Source organism: Brienomyrus brachyistius, chromosome 19 (assembly GCF_023856365.1).
Source record: "Brienomyrus brachyistius isolate T26 chromosome 19, BBRACH_0.4, whole genome shotgun sequence".
Lineage (NCBI taxonomy): Eukaryota > Metazoa > Chordata > Actinopteri > Osteoglossiformes > Mormyridae > Brienomyrus > Brienomyrus brachyistius.
In genome coordinates this window covers 2,348,197-2,371,795 of record NC_064551.1, presented here as the reverse complement: position 1 = coordinate 2,371,795, position 23,599 = coordinate 2,348,197, and the positions used below count along the sequence as shown (strand labels likewise).

General features: G+C 47.5%; 3 protein-coding genes and 1 long non-coding RNA gene across 5 annotated transcripts; 2 read left to right on the top strand and 2 right to left on the bottom strand.

Moving 5' to 3' along the window:
• Nucleotides 1–4,294: 4,294 nt before the first annotated feature.
• Nucleotides 4,295–11,966, top strand: rars2 (arginyl-tRNA synthetase 2, mitochondrial). Of its 2 annotated transcripts, XM_048986142.1 has the most exons (20): nucleotides 4,295–4,451; nucleotides 4,623–4,696; nucleotides 4,889–4,988; nucleotides 5,075–5,158; nucleotides 5,325–5,422; nucleotides 5,567–5,622; nucleotides 6,348–6,431; nucleotides 6,913–6,989; nucleotides 7,290–7,448; nucleotides 7,958–8,064; nucleotides 8,525–8,620; nucleotides 8,745–8,805; nucleotides 8,905–8,981; nucleotides 9,373–9,497; nucleotides 9,885–9,952; nucleotides 10,036–10,145; nucleotides 10,823–10,918; nucleotides 11,187–11,261; nucleotides 11,346–11,409; nucleotides 11,562–11,966. In XM_048986142.1, the coding sequence occupies exons 1-20, from the start codon at nucleotides 4,416–4,418 to the stop codon at nucleotides 11,646–11,648; spliced, it is 1,734 nt and encodes a 577-aa protein (XP_048842099.1). In that variant the 5' UTR covers nucleotides 4,295–4,415; the 3' UTR covers nucleotides 11,649–11,966. The 2 variants fall into 2 exon arrangements, with proteins under 2 accessions (XP_048842099.1, XP_048842098.1); XM_048986141.1 differs by lacking the exon at nucleotides 4,623–4,696.
• Nucleotides 11,967–12,405: 439 nt separating this feature from the next.
• slc35a1 (solute carrier family 35 member A1) lies at nucleotides 12,406–17,515 on the bottom strand. Its single transcript, XM_048986146.1, has 8 exons — nucleotides 17,326–17,515; nucleotides 15,419–15,596; nucleotides 15,165–15,324; nucleotides 14,754–14,906; nucleotides 14,337–14,403; nucleotides 13,543–13,719; nucleotides 13,186–13,320; nucleotides 12,406–13,105 (listed from the first exon to the last, which is right to left on the bottom strand). Exons 1-8 carry the CDS (start codon nucleotides 17,333–17,335, stop codon nucleotides 12,972–12,974), a joined length of 1,014 nt encoding a protein of 337 aa, XP_048842103.1. The 5' UTR covers nucleotides 17,336–17,515; the 3' UTR covers nucleotides 12,406–12,971.
• A 28-nt stretch (nucleotides 17,516–17,543) lies between these two features.
• LOC125714974 (uncharacterized) lies at nucleotides 17,544–20,205 on the top strand. Its single transcript, XR_007383900.1, has 2 exons — nucleotides 17,544–17,587; nucleotides 17,808–20,205. It is a non-coding gene; the product is annotated as an uncharacterized LOC125714974 (long non-coding RNA).
• Nucleotides 17,945–23,557, bottom strand: cfap206 (cilia and flagella associated protein 206). The gene is made up of 12 exons (XM_048986140.1): nucleotides 23,088–23,557; nucleotides 22,914–22,997; nucleotides 22,724–22,814; nucleotides 22,411–22,599; nucleotides 21,953–22,111; nucleotides 21,001–21,215; nucleotides 20,689–20,808; nucleotides 20,385–20,583; nucleotides 19,689–19,826; nucleotides 19,244–19,437; nucleotides 18,986–19,123; nucleotides 17,945–18,388 (listed from the first exon to the last, which is right to left on the bottom strand). The coding sequence occupies exons 1-12, from the start codon at nucleotides 23,193–23,195 to the stop codon at nucleotides 18,161–18,163; spliced, it is 1,863 nt and encodes a 620-aa protein (XP_048842097.1). The 5' UTR covers nucleotides 23,196–23,557; the 3' UTR covers nucleotides 17,945–18,160.
• Nucleotides 23,558–23,599: the final 42 nt, after the last annotated feature.

Here is a 23,599-nt window from a genome sequence, read left to right as displayed (position 1 = left end):
CGTCTTCACGTCTGATTGGGTGGAGTTGCTGGGCGTTTGTCGTCTTCACGTCTGATTGGGTGGAGTTGCTGGGCGTTTGTCGTCTTCACGTCTGATTGGGTGGAGTTGCAGGCCCTTGCCTCACCGTCTTCCTATTTCCATGAATTATGTAAGCAGAGTTAAGGTCTCATTTGTCCGCTCCTCCCCTGGTGCTCCACTAAGGCTCTTGTGTGCGTATGTGCGTCTGTCTGTGCGCCCGTACAAAGGTGAAGATGTTTTCATATTTGGAACCAAAGGTTGGGTACTTTACGGCATTATTAGTGTGTTCTCAGCCATTTCAAAGTTGACTCGGCTCAGACGTGCACTGCATAATGAAACCTGATGTGCAGCTTCCTTCCTACAGTTCCACGGATGAACCTGATTAAGATAATCTATTTTACACTGGGTAGGTGATTGCGGGTGAGATTTTCAGTGTCATAACATTTAAGGAGATACCAACTGCTGGTATTTTGAGCCTGAATGAATTTATCATGGTGGCCAAGGACGTGGTGTGTTATGGATGAGCTGGGAGTTGGGTTAGTGTCTGCTGGGGTCATCACTTCTGCTTATTATGGGCTGTATTGCTGTACAGAGACCCAGGCGGCAAGCCTGGTCTGTAGACTTTAGAGGCTGTTGGAGGTGCGTAGGTCTTGTGTAATGTGAACCATCTCTTACTACGCAGTAAATCTCAGGTGGTGTTACTTAGATGGCGGAAATTGACTTACTTTTCTAGTTAATCTGGAACCTTTACACCTCTTAACCTTGCTAGATGACCAGCACAGGACTCGCGTTTTCATGGTTCCACATGGATCAGACATCTCCAGCTGCTTGTCACTCACCAAAATGTAATCCTGTCCTGCTTAGCTATTAGTCACAGTTAAGGGCTGGTTTTCCCAACTACGAAGAAGCAGGACGTTCGTGGGGGATGCCGTAACATACCGACCACATGGTGGGAGGAACCAATCGCACAGGCGTCTCTCTCACACACAGCTAAGCCCTGCGGTTCAGACTTCGGGCGCCTCAATAATACTGCCGTTTGGCTAGTCTCCGTGACACTGGATCGGTGAGATCAGGTTGGCCTTTGGGTCCCAGATTCTGCAGAACAGCCCTGTCTTCACGGATCGCCTTATTCCCCTGTGCTATGCCTATCCATGGTGGGCACACACACCCGGTTTCATTGTTCTACACCCTTCCCCACGGGACTGAATATTAACATTTAAAGCGAAGCAGGGAAGCATCACAAATCTGATTTGAGCGGCTCAGAGGGTCAAGCAGAAGGTGGCGTCACAAAAATGTTAAAGCAAATTAGCTTCAATGGAAAATGCTACAGTCATGGTGAAGAAAAGTTAGTAACGGTCAGATAAAAATAATGTGTGTGGCATCATTTTTACACCGGAAACCCGAGTGCTGCATTTTATGCTTTGAACCAGCCTGCTTGTGTTCAGAGGCAAAAAAAGATGACATCATCGCCTTGGGAGCGGCTTGCCGTCAGATAATCCCAGTTACCAGCGCTTCCAGCAGGTAAAGGTTTTATCTGATATTTGGCACCGCGCTGAATGTTGACTGATGTTCTTTCAGCTTGTTTACAAAAGGTTTAGAGGATGGCTGTGAGTTTGTGCTTGTGTTATGTCCTGCAGTATAAAAGGCACCATGCTTTTCCTCAGGAATCGGAATAATGCTTATATTCCCCACTGTCCTCTCCCTTAACGTGATGTGAAAGCTGCCTGTTCAGTGCCTGCGGAGGAATTCCAAAGCCACCATTCAAAACTGGCAGAGAGCTTACTTTCCATCACATATGCATTTATGAACCAGGGATTACTGCCTAATTGTAGGAACCTGGAATTTTCCCCTCATGAAAACAATATGATTTTCATTGGTATTATTTGCACCATGTACAGACAACTGGGCCTAAATTTTCTGGAAAAATACAGCCCCTCAACGTTGCCAGGACACATTTCTGTTCCGATTTCTACCGGAAGTTTTTTGGAGAATAATATTAATCCTGCTGAAAATCCGGGGCAGATTTTGGATTTCCCTCCCGCCCAGGGTGATCCACCTGGCCTGTGCACATACTGCCTAGGACGCCCCCCCCCCCCCCCATGTGACCCTGACCAGGATAAACGGAAAAAGGAGCGATGAATGGATATTTGTGATTTCAGCATCAGAAGCCACAGTTTGCGTTTTCATCTTCTGTTAATTAATCAGTGTGATAATCTGTCATGTTGAGCCACGTGCTGATCATTGCTGTATCAGACTCCTGAGAGACTCCAGTTTCAGCTGAGCAAAATGCTCACCGGGAATGAAATCTGAACAATCCAATGTATGTAGATTCCTACTGCAATACATTTGACGGAAGAAAAGCATGAAGCTGTGGAGTTTGGTTAGAATTCTCCAGTAAGTGTTTCTTTGACAGGCCACCAAGATATCTACTGAGTTCCATCCTTGAAGACTGCAGTTTCTATTTAGGAGAAATACCAATTCATTAAGCCCCCAATTGCTTACCGTAGGTAGAGTTTTGGAATGTGGGGGGGGGGTCCTATTGCCTACTGCATGTAGCACAAGGTGGGGAGACACCCAGAATGGGCTATTTACAGACACCAAGTGGCCTAGGACTGCAAGAGGACAGCAGAGCTCTGAGGCAGAACTCGCATTACACAAGGAGAACCTCCACAAATGCAGGGCGGGGGGAGGATTCGATCCCATAACCAGGTGTGAGAGAGAAGCTTGGCCCCCCCAGCTACAATGCTATGCCTGGAAGGAGCAAAGACCTGCGACAGCCCTTTCAGCAGCCACTTCTAATGCAGGATATCAATGATGCCAGGAGTCAGCTTGTTATACAACTATTTTTAGGAAGACATTTCTGTGGTAGTATCACACAGCATGGGATGGAAATGCCTCTGTTGCTGAATACAGACTTAATGAATTGAAGAACATACAAAATGAAGGCAGAAGACATTTCTGGTACATTAGGAAAAGTGCCATGTGTGGGTGGCCAGTTGGCCTATACAAAATTTTCAAAGAGAAAATCCACACATTTCTTTCACACAGAATAACAATCAAGCCACCCTCGCCAGAACAGTTCCATCCTGCTGTGCTCCTGTCCTGCTTCCAGAAACCTGCTCTGCATCCAATCATCTCCCCCTGTCACATGACAAGAGGCAGAGCAATAAAACTCCTTTAATGAGCATCAGGACGCTTGGGGAGCCCAGGAGAGCAGAGAGAGTGAGGATGTAGGATAGGGGAGGCAAGAACCTCTCATTCAGATGATTACCTGTGATGTGAGTCTCTGAGGTTGCAAAGCATGTTTCTTCCACCAAGCTACTGTCAATATCCAAACAGCAGGGCCACTGAAAAGTAGGGGAATTCAGCAAGCACCTCAGCTTGGTATGTAAGAAATGGGTAGCCACGTACAAACTGCCAGCATCATAATCATTGGCAGCGTTGCCAATCAAAGCTAAAGGCGAGCTGTGTGTAACGTAACATGCTGTGTGGACAGACGTGAGCCAAGCGGAGGATCACCAAAAGGAATATATCATCCCACCATCTGTTTGGGAATTGGCAGCATGTGCAACTTTCCGTACGAACATCCAGTTACTGAGAGACAGTCAGCTCTGTTTCTGTAGTATGTGTGGAGAGCACTGCACCGCGCCGTGGATGATGTAGGTACTTCACCAATTAAGGGCTGCATTACTTTTACTTTTAATCACGCGCACGTCCTCTCCGTAAAATCGTCCGCTTTATTGCACCTTTTTTTTTTTTTTTAACTTATTTTCACATTATTTATAAGCAGACTGCACCACCCCAAATTCACGCTTCTTTATACTGACTGTTCATCTCTGCTTAGTATACTGTTAGAGCTGCAAACTGAGCTTGTAGCACAGAAAAAAAAAACATTTGTGGACTTGGTCCTAGGTGGGAAAATAACAGTGGGAAATATGTACTATCACGCCATGTCTTCTGACGACATGATCTGACCATATGTACCAGACATAAATGGTTTCACAGAGAAGAAAATACACAATACACAAACCGCCTTTAATATGATAAAGTATTGGCTTCTAAAGATACAGAGACTGGCAAAATAATACATTCTTTTATGAATACAAACTATATTGCGGACACGAATAAGGTTAACTAAATTATCATCCTGATTCTGTTCCGCGCCGGCTGTTCGAACCGTCAAGCCACGCCCACAGCGAGAGTGACGCAAATCACGTGTGAGTGAGATGAGAATCAGCCGCCGCGATTGGTCGGTGACCGCAAGCGTTCAGTTCAAAGGTCAAATGGAGGGAAATGGCGCTGTGAATGTCGCCCGAGAAGGTGTACGGAGGGGTGCACTTGGTGCCTTATCGTGGCGTTTCAGAATTATTTTATTGTTTTGTGTTTAAATTGTATCGATGGCTTGCTTTTTTAGAAAAAATATCGCCTCGAAGGTAATGGGGTCTGGCTGCGTTTATATTGTATTAAAAGTTTAGCGAACCGACAGATTCACCGTATTCACTTTTAGTTGATGTTAATGGTTTTAGTGGATTTTATTATTGCATATTTAATTCAACGAACAAGGTACCCGTTATAAGACACATATATATATATATTTATTCCAGATTGCCAAGATTTTTGGACAATCTGAGGAGTGTTTCATTTCAGCTGTGTCCACCATCCCTGTGTCAAAAAAACAGTTAAGTGTGATACACTTGTGTGAAAGTGTATGTGGGGACGTTACGAGAAGATAACATAATGCTGTCAAATTGACCTTAGCGCCTCCTCACTCCTTGGTCTCGTAAAAAAAAAAAAAAACTCCTTGGTCTCGTCTAGTACATATATATCTCTGATCTTGTATTCTCACTCGATGTTGCATGTAAATTCACAGACAATCCGACTTCAGGCTGTCAGTGAGCCACCTGAGGCAGAAAGGCTTCCTCCCATCTGCCGAAGATATTCAGACGCAAGCCGAGTCACTGGCTAGACAAGTATTGTATATAAAGTTGTCATCATATACAAAAAAAAACACATTTGCGAAACATATCTTATAAAAAACATCTCTCTGACTTTCCAGCTGAATCGCGACAGTGTGGTGGAAGATGTAACAGTTGGACGTGCAGTGATCAATTTTAAAATAAAGCGAGATGTTTTGGCAGAGGTGACTTTTTAATTTCACTTTTTTGACCTGGTTAAATTGTCAATGCACTGTATTGACACTGGAGAACAAACAGACACATCTTTGACTATAAATCTGTTTTGTTTTTGTAAAATTCTGAATCGGGATTTTTTTTTAAATATTGTGATTGTCTTTGTATTTTCTCAAGAAAATTTTAGAACAGGTGTCGAAGGAGGGGCACACGTTTGGGTTGAAGAGTGCTCTTCTCTGTGGTCAGCAGAAGGGAAGGACGCTGGTTGAATTCAGGTTGGTTCTTATGCATGCAGAATGTTTGACAGCTTTGTGAGTTGCCCTGTTTGTTTCAGGGAAATGCTGCGATTTGTTTCGCTTGAGTGTGGAACTATTGTGTTTGAACTATTGTGAGAAACCTCTTTTTGTTTTGTTGAACAGTTCGCCAAATATCGCAAAAAAATTTCACGCTGGACACCTACGTTCTACTATTATTGGTAAGGGTCTGTTTTCATTGCGCATCAGACACAAGTGCTGCATGCTTGTCTGAATGGTCAGTTCGTTCTTCGTTACTTAGTGGTTTAATGTGTGGAGAGCGCTGTCGTTTTTACACCTTTAGGGATGTGGGCCTGATTCCCTTGATTTGCCTGGCTCTCTATTAGCACCTTTACCGGATATCCTTCAGACGGTCTTGCAGATTATTTGTGAATTACATATCCAGACTGCCAACTGCCGCATTCCCTCTGCTTCCCACTTTGTACATGTTAGTTGAATGAATGGATTTATGTGGGTGTTTAATGCATGATGTTGCCACTAGAGGGCAGGCTTAATGCAGTAAAATTGAGAAGAATGATGCCTTCGTTAAATAACATCTTTTAATGTACAAACATAATCATGTCACTAATCCATCTATTTTCCAACCCGCTTATCCTACTGCCTTGCGGGGGGTCCGGAGCCCATCGCAGGGCACACTCACACACCATTCACTCACACCTGCACACCCATGGGAATTACTCCAATTAGCATGTTTTTGGACTGTGGGGGGAAACCGGAGTACCCGAAGGAAACCCCATGACGACTTGGGGAGAACATGCAAACGACATGCAAACTCCTCACACATGTAACCCAGGCAGAGACTCGAACCCGGGTCCCAGAGGTGTGAGGCAACAGTGCTAACCACTGCACCACCATGTCACTAATCCTATACGATTATTTCTTAAAGGTAACTTTATCTCCAACCTGAAGGAAGCTCTAGGAAATGAAGTCGTGAGGATGAATTATCTCGGGGATTGGGGTCTGCAGTTTGGTGAGTTTGGGTGAATGCAGATAGACGTCTACATCTTGGCTTAGAGTTGCTTTAACCAGCTTAGAGTCATGAACGATGTCAGCCTGGCCCAGTGAACCAGGAGCATTGAGGCTGCCCAACCTGAGAACTAACTCATGTCACTCACCAGGAATCTGGTTGGGCAGCCTCAGGAAAATAATTCTGCATGAACATCGAATGTCAGCAAGCTGTGTCACTTTGCATACCCTTAATTAAGGTGGTGTGATAAAGTGTCTTCAATTCTATATATTTGCATGTTTACATGTTTAAATGCTGAATATTGACTGCTGTAGATGGTTCATGTATTTAATGTAGCGTGGTGCAAAGAAATGAATTTTAGTTTGTTTTTCTCAGTAGAGATGTACACTTTTCCGCTAGTTGAGAGATGACTACGATTCTGGGGGGCTGTTTGGCTTGCTGATGGCTGCCGTTCTGGGGGGCTGATTTCTGCCCTGTTCCGTAGGGATGCTTGGGGCTGGTTTTCAGGACTACGGTTCACAGGAGGAACTGAAAGCGAACCCCTTACAGCACCTTTTTCAGGTGAGGTCTGACTCTTACCCCCTGTGCACATTTTCCTCCAGCTCCTTGGCCTCACTGACATTAATGCACCATCAGAATGGAGAAACTGCCACAGTGGTGATTTTACGCTTTCAGTAAGAACATTTTCCAAGTGTCACAGACACCGATCTTTCTTCCTCGAATACGGATTCGGTTCCCGCCTCGACTCCGCAGGAAGTTTAGGCTCACTGGTGTCTCTAAGTTGCGCACATAGTGTCTGTCAGAGAGACACAGACACCCTGAAGGTCCCGCGGTGGTCAGAGTGCTGATCGGCCCCTGCAGGTGTACGTGCGGGTCAACGCCGAGGCGGAGAAGGACGAGGGAGTCAGGCAGAGGGCTGGGGAGTTCTTCAGGCAGCTGGAGAGCGGGGAGGAGGAGGCCCTGGCACTGTGGAGGCACTTCAGGGAGATCTCCGTGGGGGAGTACCAGCGCGTTTACCAGGTACGGGCCGTGCTCCGGGTCCGCGGTGCTGGAGCAGCTGTGCCGGACCTCTCTGACTTGCCCGTCGCTAATCTCAGTCGGCGTTGCTCCGCACGCTGCATTTTAGAATAGCTGAGTAGTTATTCTGTAATTAGTTAGGTGATGTAATGCAGTACTCAGGAAGAATTAGCCGACTTACATCCAGGATTACGAAGGTTTTGCCTCACTGCCAAAGGCAAATCCACTTTTATCCCTCAAAGGAAATAGCAGAATTATTTAAAATATTTTAATTCTCATTCTGTTTGCAGTAATGTGTCGGGAGTTATTAAATACCATGGTCAAGTTCTGGTAGCAGTATATAAGGTGAGGGATAAAGGTGTGTGAGATAAAGGGTCCGTCAGCTGTGCCTGGGGAGGCCCAGATGGGGGTTACACATGTGTAACGCCCCAGACGCACCGAAGGTGGCGTCGGTCCGCCCAGCCGCCCAGCCCTGCCCACGCCTGCTCTCACGGCCCGTGTGTCTCTCCCAGCGTCTGGGGATCCGCTTCCATGAGTACTCGGGTGAGTCCTTTCATCAGAAGCAGGCGCTGGACGTGCTGGAGCGACTTCGAGCCCAGGGGCTCCTCAGAACCACAGAGTGAGTCCCCGCAGAATGTATGCCTGCTGTATGCTCTGGGTGCTGCAGTGTCAGGTTTTTGAAAACCCAGGGGTGGGGCCACAGGGCCCAGCTGAAATCTGATTGGCTCCCAGAGTGCCCCGTCCCCTGTCACTCAATGATTTATAAACTTGTCATTGAATGATGGTAAAGTTGTTCCCTCCGTGTGAATCATGGCCCTTGGTCTCCCATCACAAAAAAATCCCAGAATTTCCCCCTGAGAGTACCTAAGGACACCAAAAGGCAAGCATCTCTCTGCTCTGAAGGATGATGCTCGCTGACTGAGCCTGTCATGACCATGTTACCCTGGAAGATTAGTGCAAACATCCACTTTTTTCTTAAATTGCACATGTGTCCCTGTTGTATTCTACGCAGATCGTTTACTGGTTTAGTTATTAATATAAAATGCAAAGTGATGAAGTTTCCATTTGTCCTCCTGAAGGAAGGGCACGGGGGTGGTGGACCTGTCGCCCGCTGGGGACATGTCCTGCTTCGCCACCGTGCTGCGCAGCGATGGGACCTCGCTCTACATCACCAGGCGAGTGGCTCAGCGCTGCCACCTGTGGGTGACGGTCCTCCCTCTCACAGCCACAAATGCGGACCGTTCATTTTTGTCTCGCAATAAACAAAGACTGGAGATGGTGCCTTTGCTCCCCCCACAGAGATCTGGCTGCAGCTATCGACCGGAAGGAGGCGTACGACTTTGACGAGATGATTTATGTGGTGAGGGTCCTCTCCCATTTCTGTCTTTCCTGTTTCAGTCTGTGACTCCGAGGCAACTTTCCGAGTGGGGGGGTGTTTGTGTGTTTTATCTTCACGCAGACGGATAAAAGCCAGGAGGGCCACTTCAGGCAGGTCTTTCAGATCCTGCGGGCCATGGGCCATCAGTGGGCAGACAGGTAACACTTACGGTGTGACTCGTTGTCCCAGAACCGTGGGGGCCCCCCGCATGCCGCTTGGTTACAGCTAACCTGACCATTCATAGCCTGATCTACGCCCCCTAGGGAGCACTGTCAGGTACTGCAGGGCCTGGTACATGCAGAATGACGGGGGACCTTAACATATTAAGACAGGAAACGCTTGAGTTTGTATCCTCTGACTATTATTGATGAAATATAATCTTCATTTAACTTCATTATAATGATCATTATAATTCTTACATGCCAATGGAAGAGATGGGTTACAGTTGCTGCCTCACTGCATGTATGTCTGTGCCTGTGTGTCCCTGTCTGTGTGTGTGTGTGTGTGTGCGCGTGCGCCCTGCCCCCCCCCCCCCGTTCCCCACCCCAGCTGCCGCCATGTGCCCTTTGGCCTCGTTCGGGGCATGAAGACGCGGAAGGGTGAGGTGGTTTTCCTGGAGGACGTGCTGGAGGAGGCCAAAGGCAGAGTGCTGAGGAACATGCAGGCGACCTGGAGTAAGGGGGGGGCTCAGGATGGGCGGGGGCTCAGGATGGACTGTCAGCCTGCTGTGTAAAACCCCACTGTGACCATTTCGTGCTGTATTCACACACACTCGCACACTGCGGCCAGTGTAGAGACACCAGCTCTCTTCTGACTGTTCTCTGTCACCAGCGCTTCTGAACAAGCGGCTGCGGTTGTCGTTGGTAACACGGTGTCAGGCTGCAGGAAGGTCTGCCCATGCCTTAGAGAACTCTGGTAGTCTTTGACCAGCATCTTATCTCGCATTGGCCACCTTCTGATTCTGTCTCCGGTTGTTCTGACTTCCAGCACCTGAGCTCAGAGCGTCGTCTCGCGCCTCTAAAGCATTTTATGAGCTATTTTTTGCTTTGTCGTTACTGCAGCCAGCAAGGAGCTGGAAGACCCCGACGTGACTGCAGAGAGGGTGGGGGTCGCCGCCCTCATAATTCAGGTGAGCCCCTCCCTCATGGATGTGGCTCCTCCCCCAAGAGGAAGAAAGCCTATCAGAAAATAACCCCGCTGTGTCTCCTGTAGGATTTCAGGGGCCCCCTCGAGTCTGATTACAGCTTCGACTGGGGGCGGGTTCTGCAGATGCAGGGAGACACCGGCCTGTTTCTGCAGTACACACACTCACGGCTGTGCAGGTAAAAACAGCGACTGATCCAGGGTCACCCACCCTCACCACACAGTATCTGGTGATTAGGAGGCCAGGTTTGAAAGGGCCTCCCGTTCAGCCAGGACATCAGGGTACCCTTCTGAAAGGCACCCAGGGACTTTGCATGACCCCGGAGCCATCCGAAGGACGGCACCATTTCTACAGCATGGTGTCCCCGTCGCTGCACTGGGGCATTGGGGTCCACACAGACCACAGGAGGGGCTTCCCCAGCAGCCACACCAACACCCTCTCCAGCAGCAACCTGACTTCCTAGTTGGTCTCCCATCCAAATACTGGCCAGGCCCAAACCTGCTTAGCTTCTGGTTGGCCACCTCATCCGAGCTGCAGGTGCTATGGCTGCTGGCACTCAACACACAAATGTTTGTGCTCATGTATCCTTACAGTCAGCCGACAAAACAACATGAATTTTAAAGGCACTGGATAGAATGTGAGGTTCACTTGGTGTTAGGTGCCGTCTAATGGGAATGGGGTGTGTTCCACAAAGCAGGATCTCTTCATTGGCCAATAGGAATGTTACTTCCCTCTCCTCCTATTGGCCAGTTTTCACTTTAGGTATAAGTTATCCAGCTAACTGGAAAAGCCTGCTCTGTGGAATACCCTCATGGTTTTTTTTTTTTTTTTTTTAAAACCATGGTGTAATTTCAGTTTAACACGGATGCACGGCAGCGGAGAGGGGGGGCCCTTGGACCCCATGCTGCTGCAGGAGGAGCAGGGAGCCGGGGTCCTGAAGCAGATTCTGCGGTGAGCCTGTGTGACGGAGGATAATTGGGGTGGGTAGTCAGCCCCCCGGAGGGGACGTTTCTGGAGCAGCTGAGTCCGTCTCGGCGGCTTCCGGTATGAAGCGGCGTCTCAGATGAATGGGATTCATAAGCGTGTCTCACAACAGCATTCCGGCTTTCAGGCCACTGACAGCGGGCAAGCAGAACTGGTTTGTTTTTCCACATGCCAAAGCCACAGAGGAGTGCTGACGATGGTGTGAGGTGCAGTGAGGTGTATTTGTGATCGGCAGGTACGACGAGGCGCTGCTCCAGTGCTCATGTGACCTTCAGCCCAAGCACCTGGTGAACTTTCTCCTAGCGCTCAGGTAGGCTGCCGCCCTGCCCTCGCCCCCACCTGGCCGCACGCTGGCATCGCAGCCGCAGCCTTGCATTGTGTCTCTGCCTTGCAGTCACCTGGTGGCCGTGGGGCTCAGGACGTTACCTGTGAAGGGCAGCCCCCTTCCCCTGGCGCAGGTAAGGCCTTACTGCCGGTAGTCATGACAACGAACTTGCTGTCCTGAACGGGTTTGAGCTGCCGCCGGTGCTACAACAAAGCAACCAGTGTTTGTGCTGAATATGGCACGGGACCATACTGCTAACCCGTGTTCCACTTCCTCTATCGACAGGCCAGGCTCCGCCTCTTCGACAGTGCCCGCACCGTCCTGGCCAATGGCATGAGGATCCTGGGTGTCACGCCCGTAGAGAAGATGTAAAGGCCTGCAGACTCCCCCCACACCGTCGTCACTGCCGCACGGCCGCAGCCGAGGAATCCCCATCCGGGAAGCCACTTTGCTGACGCTCAGCTGAACATCGCCGCTCAGCTGAATCACAAGCTTGTCACTCAGGATCCGTCCCGTCAACCTTCGGTTGGATAATTACTGGATGGAGTGACGAGTGTGTATAATATACACGTCAGTCTGTGAAGAACAAGCATATCGCTGTTTGTACAGTTAGGGTGTGTGCATGTTAGGATGGAGCCCTAATTATTGACATTGGTAATAAAACCACACTTAACTACAGATGAAATGGAACATACCCTAATGCTTCTGCAGTGTTACTTTACTTAGGCAGGTAATACTGGCACTGAATATCACTGTCATTTACAGACAGGCATGACTGTGGACGGCCGTCCCGCAAGGTCCTCGTCCTGCTTTAAGCTCCTTTGTCAAGTCTTCATTACTCCACCCATCTATCTTCTGTAACCGCTTGTCCTATTCAGCGTCATGGTGGGGGGAGAACAGAGCCAATCCCGGAGGTGACAGGTGAAGGGCAGGGAACACCCCAGGATGGGGTGCCAACCCATCACAGGGCAGATGCACACACACGTACTTAGCATCCAGAGGTAACCCCACGACAACGCAGGGAGAACCTACAGACTCCACATACACGGAACCCTGGAGGAGGGCCCAGAGGCGTGAGGCGACGGTGCTAATCACTGTACCGCCCAATGACAGGAATTTTGAAATCGCATAACACCATATTATACTTTATTGGATAATGGCAGATTGTTCGTCAAATAGGCACAATTCATTACGATGATCAGCCAGCTGCTGTACAACATTCATGTCCCACATGCTCCCACTTCTTCAGTGATTCCGCTGGCAAAGATAATGTTAAAGTAACAATTTACACGTAATTAATGTAGCATCACGAAATCCCCAAAACCGCACGGAGAGCAGATGTGTCCTTTTGTGATTCAGAACATCCGCTCTGAGCTCGATGCGGACACACTTCCATGCAGGACTGTTCACCATGAAATCCACGCGTCCTTCCCAAACTCAACTGAGAGTCACGAAACTTCCGGCAGCCAAGGGATGCTCGACCGTCTCCCCCGATTACAAAACCTAAATCATCCCTCAGGCAAACCACATAAAATTAACACTGCTGAGAGATGAATTTAAAAAAAAAAAAAAAAACATCTGGAAGTCCCGTGAATAAAGGTTTGTCCATTTCACTTCACGCTCCTTCAAAAGGTTCCTATGCTGAGCCCCTCTTGCTCCTATCTAGCACCAGGGTTGCGGGCAGAGGCTCCGAGCTCACACGGCCAGCAGCTTCTGTGTGGCCTCGCGGTCCTGCTCGGGCCGGGCCAGCTTGCTGGTGTCCTGTTTCGGCAGGCCGTACAGGTAGATGGAGATGCAGACGAGTACGGCGCCGCTGGCGAAGGCGGCGGCTGTGAGAGAGAACGAGGTCAGTGGAGCTTCAAGGCCTCGACGGGTCGGTGAGACGCGACGCGCGACGCTTCCGACTCACTGATCTGTAACCCGAAGAGGAGGACTGAAGCCACGGTGGACAAGACGATGGCGGCGGCAGCGGAGAAGCCCTTCATGATGTTGTCCGTGTACTTCACCACGACCGATGTGTAGAGGCCGCCCATGCTGGCCAACACTGAGGACGTACACACCAGGGGGAGGGGAGGGGAGGGGGGGGGGACGACAGAAACCACAGAACCCATGGTGAGAAGCTCACGGCGAGAGCTAATATCCTCAGTCGCCGGGGGCAGCAAGAGTACGAGCGGCAGATCCGTAACGTGACACATTACAGGTAACAGGAAGTCAGGCGCGAATGCAGCCAGGGAGAGTGTCGCTAAATATACGAGTGTCGACTTACGGATGACGAAGCAAACCCAGGGCGTGTAGCCATAAAAAAAGCCCTTTCGCAGCACCTCGCTGCCGTCCGAGACGAAGACGCCCACCAGCGTGATGATGATCCCCGAAAGATACATCTGGATGTTTCTCACCCAGAGGGACGTGTCTGAGCTTTTCAGCACCTTCTCGAAGTAGACTCCTGTTTGGAGAGAGGGTGCGAGCGTTTGTGTGACTAAGACGTCCTCACTCTGCCGACACACAGACCAGTCTTTAGGGCCATATCCCAGTTTCCCCCACTATCTCTGCCCTTAGAGCATAACGGCAAGCTAGGGTCAGCACTGTTATTCAAGAACATGTACAAAATAAAAAAAGAAATTATTTTTAATACTATTTTAGTAGCAATATAATTTGCTGTGATTCAACTGTTCTCAAGAAAATTCACAGTCTATTCATTCTGAAGTTGGCCTCTGCTACTTTCGCTTGAGCTCTGTTTGCGCTCTCCGAGCCAATCAAGCAACAACGCTTCCGTCTTGGCAGGGATCAGCTGGCAGGATCTCACCGTCACAAAGTAAACCTGTAAAGGCTGCTGTGAAAAGGCCGTCTGACAGAGACCTGCAGGCTATTTTGCACATGTTCAAGGGTAAATAAGGCAAATATTTTCTTAGGAGTCGCCTCTGTGAATTTAGTGCGAGATGACAGAGACGTGTGTGTCTGTATCTGTGTGTGTATGTGTGTGTGTGTGAGAGAGAGAGAGAGAGAGAGAGAGAGAGAGAGAGCAAACACTGCTATGAAATGCAAACACAGAGCCCCAGTTACCTGCAAAACCAGAACACAGCACAGCTACCGCGATGGCCAAGAAGCCCAGCCAGGGGTTCTGCTCAACCTGAAAAATTGATTGGGCAACACACATTCGCATTTCCTATTCACCAAACGAACATAGGAACACACACACATTGAGCAGTCAGTCAGCTCTGGCATTATGAACAGTGAACATCATTATGGAGCATGCCATAGTGCAGGGCCACTGGAAGGGGACGCCACTTTACTTAGGCAGGTAATACTGGTACTGAATATCACTGTCATTTACAGACAGGCATGACTGTGGACGGCCGTCCCGCAAGGTCCTCGTCCTGGCGCTATACGGGAACCAGCATTTCGGTACCTGACCCTAGTCACTTCCAGGAGTAAAGCAGCAAAGATGACACAAAGGCTCGGGGACAGCAAGGGCCCTACCTGCACTTTGGTGGCTTCAGCAGGTTTCCACTGCACGAGGGTGACCCCCCCGCAAAGCAGGAAGACGGAGAACCACTGCAGCCGGCTGAGGGAGCGGTTCAGCATGAGGACCGTACACAGTGCAGTGCAGGGAATCTTAAGCTGATAAGTCACCTGAAGAAAGACAGCCACACTGGATTCATCACATGGCACGCACTGCGCCCTGCACTCAACTGGCGACTTCACTTCCCAGAACCTTTCTTTCCCGAGTCCAGATAATACACATGCTTTTTCCTTCACACAGTTCACATGTAATGCACCACTGAAGGAACCGCTCCTAATTGAGAAATACCTCCAGGAGACTGACAGACATGCCGACTGTGCCGAGGGGAACTGGCCCTAAAGAGCGGGCAGAGGGGACAGAGGACAGACCTGGTACACGGCCGCATCCAGGTTACTCAGGGCCACGAAGGCCATGTTGTTTTGGATGGCGTACACCACCGAGGGCACGCTTAGCTGCAGAAGCTCTTTGGGACTGCGGAACACGTGCTGCACGATGGACATCCTCAGCTTACTCAAGCTCCCGGATTCCCTGCAAAAGCATCAGAGCAGGGAAATCCATCACTTTACGGAGTAGGTGTAGACGCTGACGGAAAATGTTACTGCTGACAGGCTTCGCTACTCACTTAGCCAGCATCCCCAGGCTTAAGCCCAGCTTGATGACCTCGGTGACACACACGGCCGTTGTGGAGAAATACAGGTCTGAAGACACGGTGCGTGTGTAGCGCAAAGCTACTGTGTAGGTGGCAGCCACCAGCGTCATCACGGACAGGCAGTAGAGTTTGAAAAACAGGCTCGCCGGTTCTGAAAAGAGCGCACATGGATTATCGTCTTTGTGAATTTCATTCCAAGATCAGGACCAGGGCACGATGCGTGTGAGAGGCTGGGCGACAGCTGGGGTGGTCTGGGCACAGTAACCTGTTGGGGGTCGGATCAAATAAATCAGTGAGCAGGACATGCAGCAGTTAGTCCATGTGTCATTCCAGCAGATTCACCCTTCTGGGGATTTCAAAAGTAAACATAATCCGCCATTTTCACCTACTACTGACACAAAGGAAGCAATTACAGTATCATATGTCAGGCTAAACTATCCAGATCTCTATCTGACAAGTGCACTACAGCGTCTACAGGTAAAAAGCCAGGAGGCTGGTTTTCCAAATTGTTTTTTGTAGAATTATCCTACTAGATTGAACAGGTTTGTGCTTGTACAGGTGAACCAATTAAGTTATTGTCAAAAATTCAGAGGAACAGCACTAAATTAAAATGATGAATCTCGAGACTGTTAATGAACATGTTATTTAACTGCATAGGGCTAACCTCTAATTTTTCAGGAAGGTGAGACTAAAATTATTGTTAAATTGTAGTTTTCCTAAATAATACATCAAAACGAGATTTTTTACTTAAAAAGTTGTTGGGGAATATTGTAAAAATGAATGGACATTATTTTACTATTAAAATGAGTGGAAGTGTCATGCCCGGCTCGTCGGCTCCTCGTGTGTGCCACGCCCCCTGATTACCCACGTGTGCTTCCCTGATTGTCTCCAGCGTTGTCCAATTTCCATGCTTCGTCTTTTCTTACTTAAGTCCTGGTCTGACCTGTTTCCCCTGTCCGTCATTGTAGGTTATTGTAGTTAACTGTGCTTTCATGTTTCCTGATCGTCGTTCCCTGATTAAACCAGTGGTTTGCCCTGATATTCGCCTATCTCGCCTGCTCCTTGCACGCCTGCCCGCACGATCGCCGTTCCGTCCGGCTTAGATCGTGACAGGAAGTCCTACATGTCCCACAATTTAATGTAGTACGAATTTAAAAATTTAAAATCTAAAATGCACAACAGAAATTGGGATTTTTATTTTTAAACAGAGCACCACTTTAATGTTTAATGTTAAACTACATTTAATGTAGTTTAAAAGTCAGCTTAAAACAGACACAGGGATTGTACATTTCTCCATAACACTTTTCATAATGTTAACAGCTTTGGATGAACCGGGATATCATATTTAGTTAAATAGCTATCGATTTATACATATCCAGTCATTTTTTGGGACCACTTTGTGTCACAGTGAACAAGATGAATAGCACTCAGCGAGGTAACACTACTGTCAAACGGTATTTTTATTTCAGCAGCTTAACAGCTTGAAATAGTACACATACATCCGATGAAGATCTTGGTGTTACTGCTGAAAATGCTGTTACCCGCAAGGTAAAAGAGTGACCCACTTGACGTAGGGGAAGATGTTGGCGCAGGAGGTAGAGTTATCGTTCGGCAATTGGAGGGTTACAGGTTCGAGCCCTGGTTCCTCCTGCACCCCAAATTCCCGCTGAGCAGGTTGGCTGCCTTGCATGGCTGCCTCCTCCACCGGTGAGTAAATGGGTGAATGTCAAGCATAAAATGTAAAGCGCTTTGAGTACTCGTAGGAGTGGGAATGCGGTCCATTTACTATTTTACCCACTTGACTACATTAAATAAGAGAATTACTCAAAAGAGAGTTACAGCCAGAATCATGTCACAACATATAAAGCTGGAAGACTTACCGTTCGCCATGGTGCTTTTGTTTTCTTTTTTTAACCTTTATTAAGCTCGTTTTTTTCAAGACGAACAACTACATGTCTAATAGAAGTGCAAGTGAAGTGCTGGAGTGCCAGGTATACATAGCAGGAGTGGCAGAGCACCGCACAGGCGGCACACCATCATTCATGACCCGCGATCGCACTCGGGATCTAGCGTCTATCACGCTGAACCGGATTCGCTTCCGGGTTGGCCATTTCCCGTCATGCTCCACGGCAATGACATCATGTAGGTTCTACTGACCCTAACTTCTCTTTGTATAAAATATACTCTTTGGTTTATACGACGACAGTGGTAAAAATGTTAATTTGATAATTATATATGAAATATAGCAATTCTAAACCTTCATGTATAGTATTTGAAAATAAACCAGGCAGTATGTTAAAACGATCTTCAGTTATGAAAATAAGAAAGCTGTGAAAGTCTGCTTAATGTTTTTATTTGCAAGATCTCCTCCCCAGGTCTGATGCTCTGTCGCCACTTTTCGCCTGGGGTGCAACGCAACAGTATCTCCAGGCCTTCAGTCTGTTCAAGAAATAGGGAAGTACGTTTCCTTTGGGCAGTAGAGAATGAGGGTGATGATGCTCAACGAATGTAAGTTTGTTTATTCGACAACACCGTACCTGCAATTCTGCTTGAAACCACTTTCAGCTTGTCCAAACAAGTTAATTGCAGTAAATAGTTATTGCATCAAAAAACTCTAATTTCTGGAAAAATTTCTGGTGATTAACATCATACATTTCAGATTGATATCTTTCATATCGCGTCACCTATCTTGAACACTGCACCATAGTTATAATTTCATTCATCTACAGGCCTTGTTAAATTGGTTTTTATTAGACGTGTTGTTCGGCTCTGTCCTCCACGAAGTCCTGCTAGATACCCCCGTGGTCTTGGGACGCTGCTCTCCCCGTCCTTCTTAGTCTGACACGCAGCTTCTTTAGGCGTGTAAGTTTGCGTGGCGTTGTCCCGCCTCATATGGCTCAGATTCGTCTGCATTGAACAGGTCACTTTCGTGCGCAGATTCGCCTGGGGCGAAACACCGGCAGCTCCTGAACAACTTCTTAATCAATTTATAACATTAATACAATAAAATAAGTATCTTAAACATGTACCAACAATTCATTTGTGTCCCTGATACTGCACAAGTGATGTTTTTCTTTTTAACCAAAGCAACTTGCATTTTTAAAAACATTTTTACATGTATGTGTTTAACTTGGACAATCCAGGCCCTTGCACAAGTTCCTCGAGCAATAACATTCAGGATACAGGACAAAGTCATTTCCAATAGGCAAACCTTATCAAGCATCCATCATGTAACTCTCTTTATGAACTGCTTGGACGGTGGACAACCTGGTTTGCAGTTGTGTTCTGTAAACACTGCAGCAGCCCACACCAGCTCTATGGGCAACTTTTAAGCAATGTTGCAGGGCAATGTCGCTGGGCAATGTGTTGCTTGCGCACTTTCGGTTTTGAAAAACTTTGATTCACAATGGGCTACTTTTCATGATCATCTGGATCCAGAGGAGTGGCCCTTTGTCTCACCTGGCTGGTAGTTGTCCAGCAACATTGCTGGAAAAGTTGTCCTGTGTATCATCAGCTTCATACGGTAAATCAGACACATACCAGTTTGACTGCTTGTCTCCTGAGTTCCCATTCATTCCATTTGTAGGACTTCACAATGTTGCTCTCTACTGGGTGGGTGTCTGTCTGTGTATCGCCGTCACACTTTGCGACAGGCTGTGTCAGGTGCTTCTTCCCCATCTGCAGATGCGGCAAAAGGGACCGGAAACAGACTGCAGGTGGGTTGGGTGACAGATAGAAACATCACTGACCCTAAAGGAACTTTTTGTTGCAACAGGTTTGTTGCAGAGCACGTCTCACCTCTGGATATGGAGTAACAGGAGAGAACTGCAGGTGGAGTTCTAGCAGCTGAATTAGCTCCGGAGAGGATTTTGCTTCCTCGGCTACCGACTCGATGCTCTCGTCTGGGTTGGAGGCAAACTCACAGGCTGCCTTCTTAGAGCTGAAGATGTGATATTTATTCCTGTGTTTCAGGATGCCGACCGCTGGGTTACCTTGTCATAATTGAAACGCGAGTGAAACTGGTGAAACTGTACGTTTGGGTTTTTTAAATCCATGGCCAAAAAATAAACTCTATAATATTCTACCCAGAGATGTACATTTTTGTTTCATGCCAGTTCCCTGTGTAGAGTTCCCGATTGCTTGGGTCAGGTGTTCTGGGAACTGGGATAAAACTAAAATGTCGTTCTGTCCAGTGAGCCCTGAGGACTGGTTTGGGAGACACTGCTCTGGGAATTGTAGATACCTGGCAAAAGAAGACCATGTTTTATAAGTGCATTCGCACACATTCCCTTGTGTTGAAAAGGAAGTGTATCCATATTAACTGTAGTCTCTGGGAAGAGCCACTCTTGATTTTTGAACACGGATGGGTCAATGCGATTGTCTGCACCAAAGACAGAACACTGTTAGTAAATGACCACCATTGGAACTATATCATAATCATTTCAAATAAAAAATTCTAATAGTTGAATGAAGAAGTATGCAAAAAAATGCTATGCAAAAATTCATCGCATGTGCTCCATGATTTGTGTGTGGCAGCAGGAACGAGGATGCCAGTCCACCCCAGGGCACACATAGGCACACCGGGGGCAAATGATTAGTCCAACAGCATGGAGAATGTGCAGAGTCCACACCCAGAAGGGGCACGGAGTCTGTCGAATTACAAATGTTACTGAACTCCCCGCTGCATTGTCCCTCCCCAGGATCACATGTGTCTATATACTGTCAAGGTGGAAATAAATCAGACAAACTTCCTTAGACAAGCTGCCAGAACTTGTGTTTGACTTGTAAATGTTTGGTTACTCTGGTTACTCATTTACTGGCCACAGCATTTACATCGTTAATGAGAGTACAGTGTTGCAGAGGGGAGTAACGAATGGAGTGAGATTTTAGAGGGTAATGACCATCTCGGGGGGTCAAAGTTCATATGAAGTGAAGGCACCTGCAGATTCTTTCATTCTCTGCTCATCAGTCTTCACCTCCACACCCTCCAGAAAGATCTCCAGCTGATCCTTTGGTAGTTGCCATGACTGAGCACCCAGGAAGGGCTGAAGGTTGGCCACCATGCTGTTGAGAATACTCAGCAGGTGCATCTCATCTTGAAGTCCTGACCACAGCTTGGCCAGAGCGGTGAAATGGGGCTGAGGGAGAAGGTGCCACTAGTCACCGATAAATCTGCCGCTTCCTGTGAGCCAGTGGCTGTACAGGAGCAATTTACTGCAGAAAAGTCAAGGCAAGATGCTTACGAAAACCTGGGCTGTGGGAACTGCAGTCTTTGAATGGACAATGATCTTCAGCTCCTCCATCTGGGAGTGCAGCTCTGACTGCAGGGATCGTGTTTGCTCTTCACACACCCTAACATCCGCCTACGGGCAGATTCGCGATACATTCCCTCCAAGATCATTTGAACATGGATATATTCTTGGAGCATGAGTTTGTTTTACAATGCTCATTATAACTACGTCAAATTTACTTATTTTACTAAACATTCCAATATAATTTATCACCTTTATGAATACAATTAATTTCACATAACTCCATGACGTAATTTATCTCACCAAAATGAGTCGCAAGAAGGTCTCGTGTTGTCGAGCATTGTACAGTGCTTCCTTCAGAAATTTAGGTGGCACGTTGCCGTCCTTGAGAACGAGCTCGGTGGCCTGCAAACCCTCCAGCAGAGCTATGTACCGGTAAGCCAGGTTCTGAGATGCACCAGCTTCGAATTTAATGTGCTCGATGCTGGTGGAGATGGACTCATTCAAGATGGCTGGCACTGAAGAAGAAAGAAGAGACCACTTAGAAAGGAGAAGCATGTTTCACACGAGACATCAGTGAAGCAGCGTGTCTGTGAGTTGTGCTGATGAACTTCACTTCTACTATATGCTGGGTGTCAATATCAAATACCATTCTCAGTGCATTACTGCTTCCTCTTGGTGAGATGGTTCAAAGTTCATTGCTAATGTATTTTCAAGTTGACGCTAAAAACAGCCTGGAACGTTCAGTCCGCAAACTTGCTAGACATGAAAGCCTGTAGAACTACATCATACTCCAGTGTGACCTTCATAAGCTGTAATATAAGTACTTTATTGACATGGGCATACAAATATTAGCGCCATAAGTGTATCTTCAACTGTCACGACATGTCTGGTCCATCCCCCAGTATGACCAGTAGGGGTTGCTGCTGGTCTTCCGGATCTCTTCTAATTCTCCCTAATTGTGTCTTACTTGTTATCCCCAGTCCTATTGTGCTAACTGTCCACATCTGCCTTGTGTCAGCCCTTTGTTAGTCCTGTGTATAAGTGCTTTTTGGTTCCCCAGTCGGTCATTGGTGTCAGTCCTCTGGCTGCCTGTGCCCTAACCCATTCTAATGTCCCCGTTTTGACCCCTCGCAGTCTGATTTGTATCCCCGCTCCTGTTCCGTTCAATAAAGCCCCTTTTTCTTTACTTAACAGCTGCCCTCGTGTCCTTCGTCTTGCAAACCACGACGTCAGCCTTGTTTCGGGAACTCACAGTCATCGATGCTGTCTCCTCCCTTTCTCCTGTCCCTGTTGAAGAGTCGGATCCCAGTGACCAGCCTGCTGAGCAGCTCCAGCTGCTGCTCCTTGTCCTTCCTGCTGAGGGGTATGAAGACGCCCAGCTCAGGCTGGGGGAAGACGCTGTGCAGGGCGGCTAAAGGACGGACGGACGGACGGACACATACACAGAGGAAGTCACAGGAGTGAGCAGGGACTAAAGTTAAAATCATGTCAGGTATCAAGGCTGCTGTCTGATAATGTACTTCCAAGTTTTGTTGGTATTTAACAAATAACCAAATTAGTTTAGATCATTTTTGTTATTATTGTAGGTAATGTTGATAAAACTGAATGAGTCTTTTATTTTACAGTTTATGGATACTTCACGCAGAACACTAATTCTACTTCAAATCCTCCATAGACTGAGATGTGGGACTGTAAGGGTGAAGCGTCTACCAGCGGCCTCTCGCACAGTGCTGATGTCTGTAGGTGAGCCCATTCCGGAGCGTAGCAGGACATAGCTGGCGATCTTGCCGTAAAGGGTTTCCAGCTCGTCACGGGACTTGGCTCGGCTGTCGGTGATCTCGCGAGTGATCGGGATCAGCTGAGCCTGCAGCACGCGCCTGTGCTCTTTCAGGTACTCCTCTGAAGGCAGCATTAAAATAAAACATGACGCAATGTAGGATTTAGGGAAATACATTATTAAGTTGGCACCTATATTGCCTTCAACTTAAATTCTGGTGAGAGGTCCACGGTAATCCCTACTCACGTCGGGAGGTGTAATGCATGTCAAAATAAGCCTGCATTTTGATGGTGTCCACAGAAGGGCTTTGCAGGTCCAGAAGCCGCTGCACGCATCTCTGTGACGAGTACAGGTTAATCATGTAAAAACGTTACACCAGTAAACTAATTTCATATTTTTTATATCAAAATAAATTGGTTTTGTGCATCTACTGTACCTCGATTACTTCTTGGACGTCTTGCTTTGTAATAGTCCGATCAACGTTGAATTGGTTTTGTGGATCTAAAACAACAGCTTTTACCTAAAAACAAATATATACACAGCAAATTTTTTTTGACGACAAACAACTTACCGAGCGAAAGTGCAAAGTATCTATACATGTATCACTTACCATAAAGGTAGCTAAAGTTTCTGATATGCTTTGGCCCTTAGCAAGGCATTCTTTGACAACTTCGCGAATAATACTCTTTATGATATTTCCAGCTGGAGGATACGACATCTTCGCGTTGAAACGCCAGGCTAATAGTTGGAAGCAAAATGACGCGTGCGCTTCAGAGAAAAGCTGACACGTTTCAACTAAGAGAGAAACAGATCTTAACTTTTCCCTAATTTACACACAAACTACGATTCCCCCCCTGTAAAGCCAGGTTTCTCCGCACGGTTGCTATGGTGACCTGACAACAGAGCGCTGCGGATCTTTAAACGCAGTTTTTTAACGCAGCCGTACCATGCATATGAGGGGGAACCCAAAAATGAGCAGGCCCCCCCCCCCCCAAGACTGGAATTTGACACACTTGTCCTGGGGAAACCCACATTATCGTTGTGCCTGCGACGTAGCAAGCCAATTTCACAGTCGATGTGGGACATGCAAGTGTACTATTTGCATATTGCCATGCAGTGCAA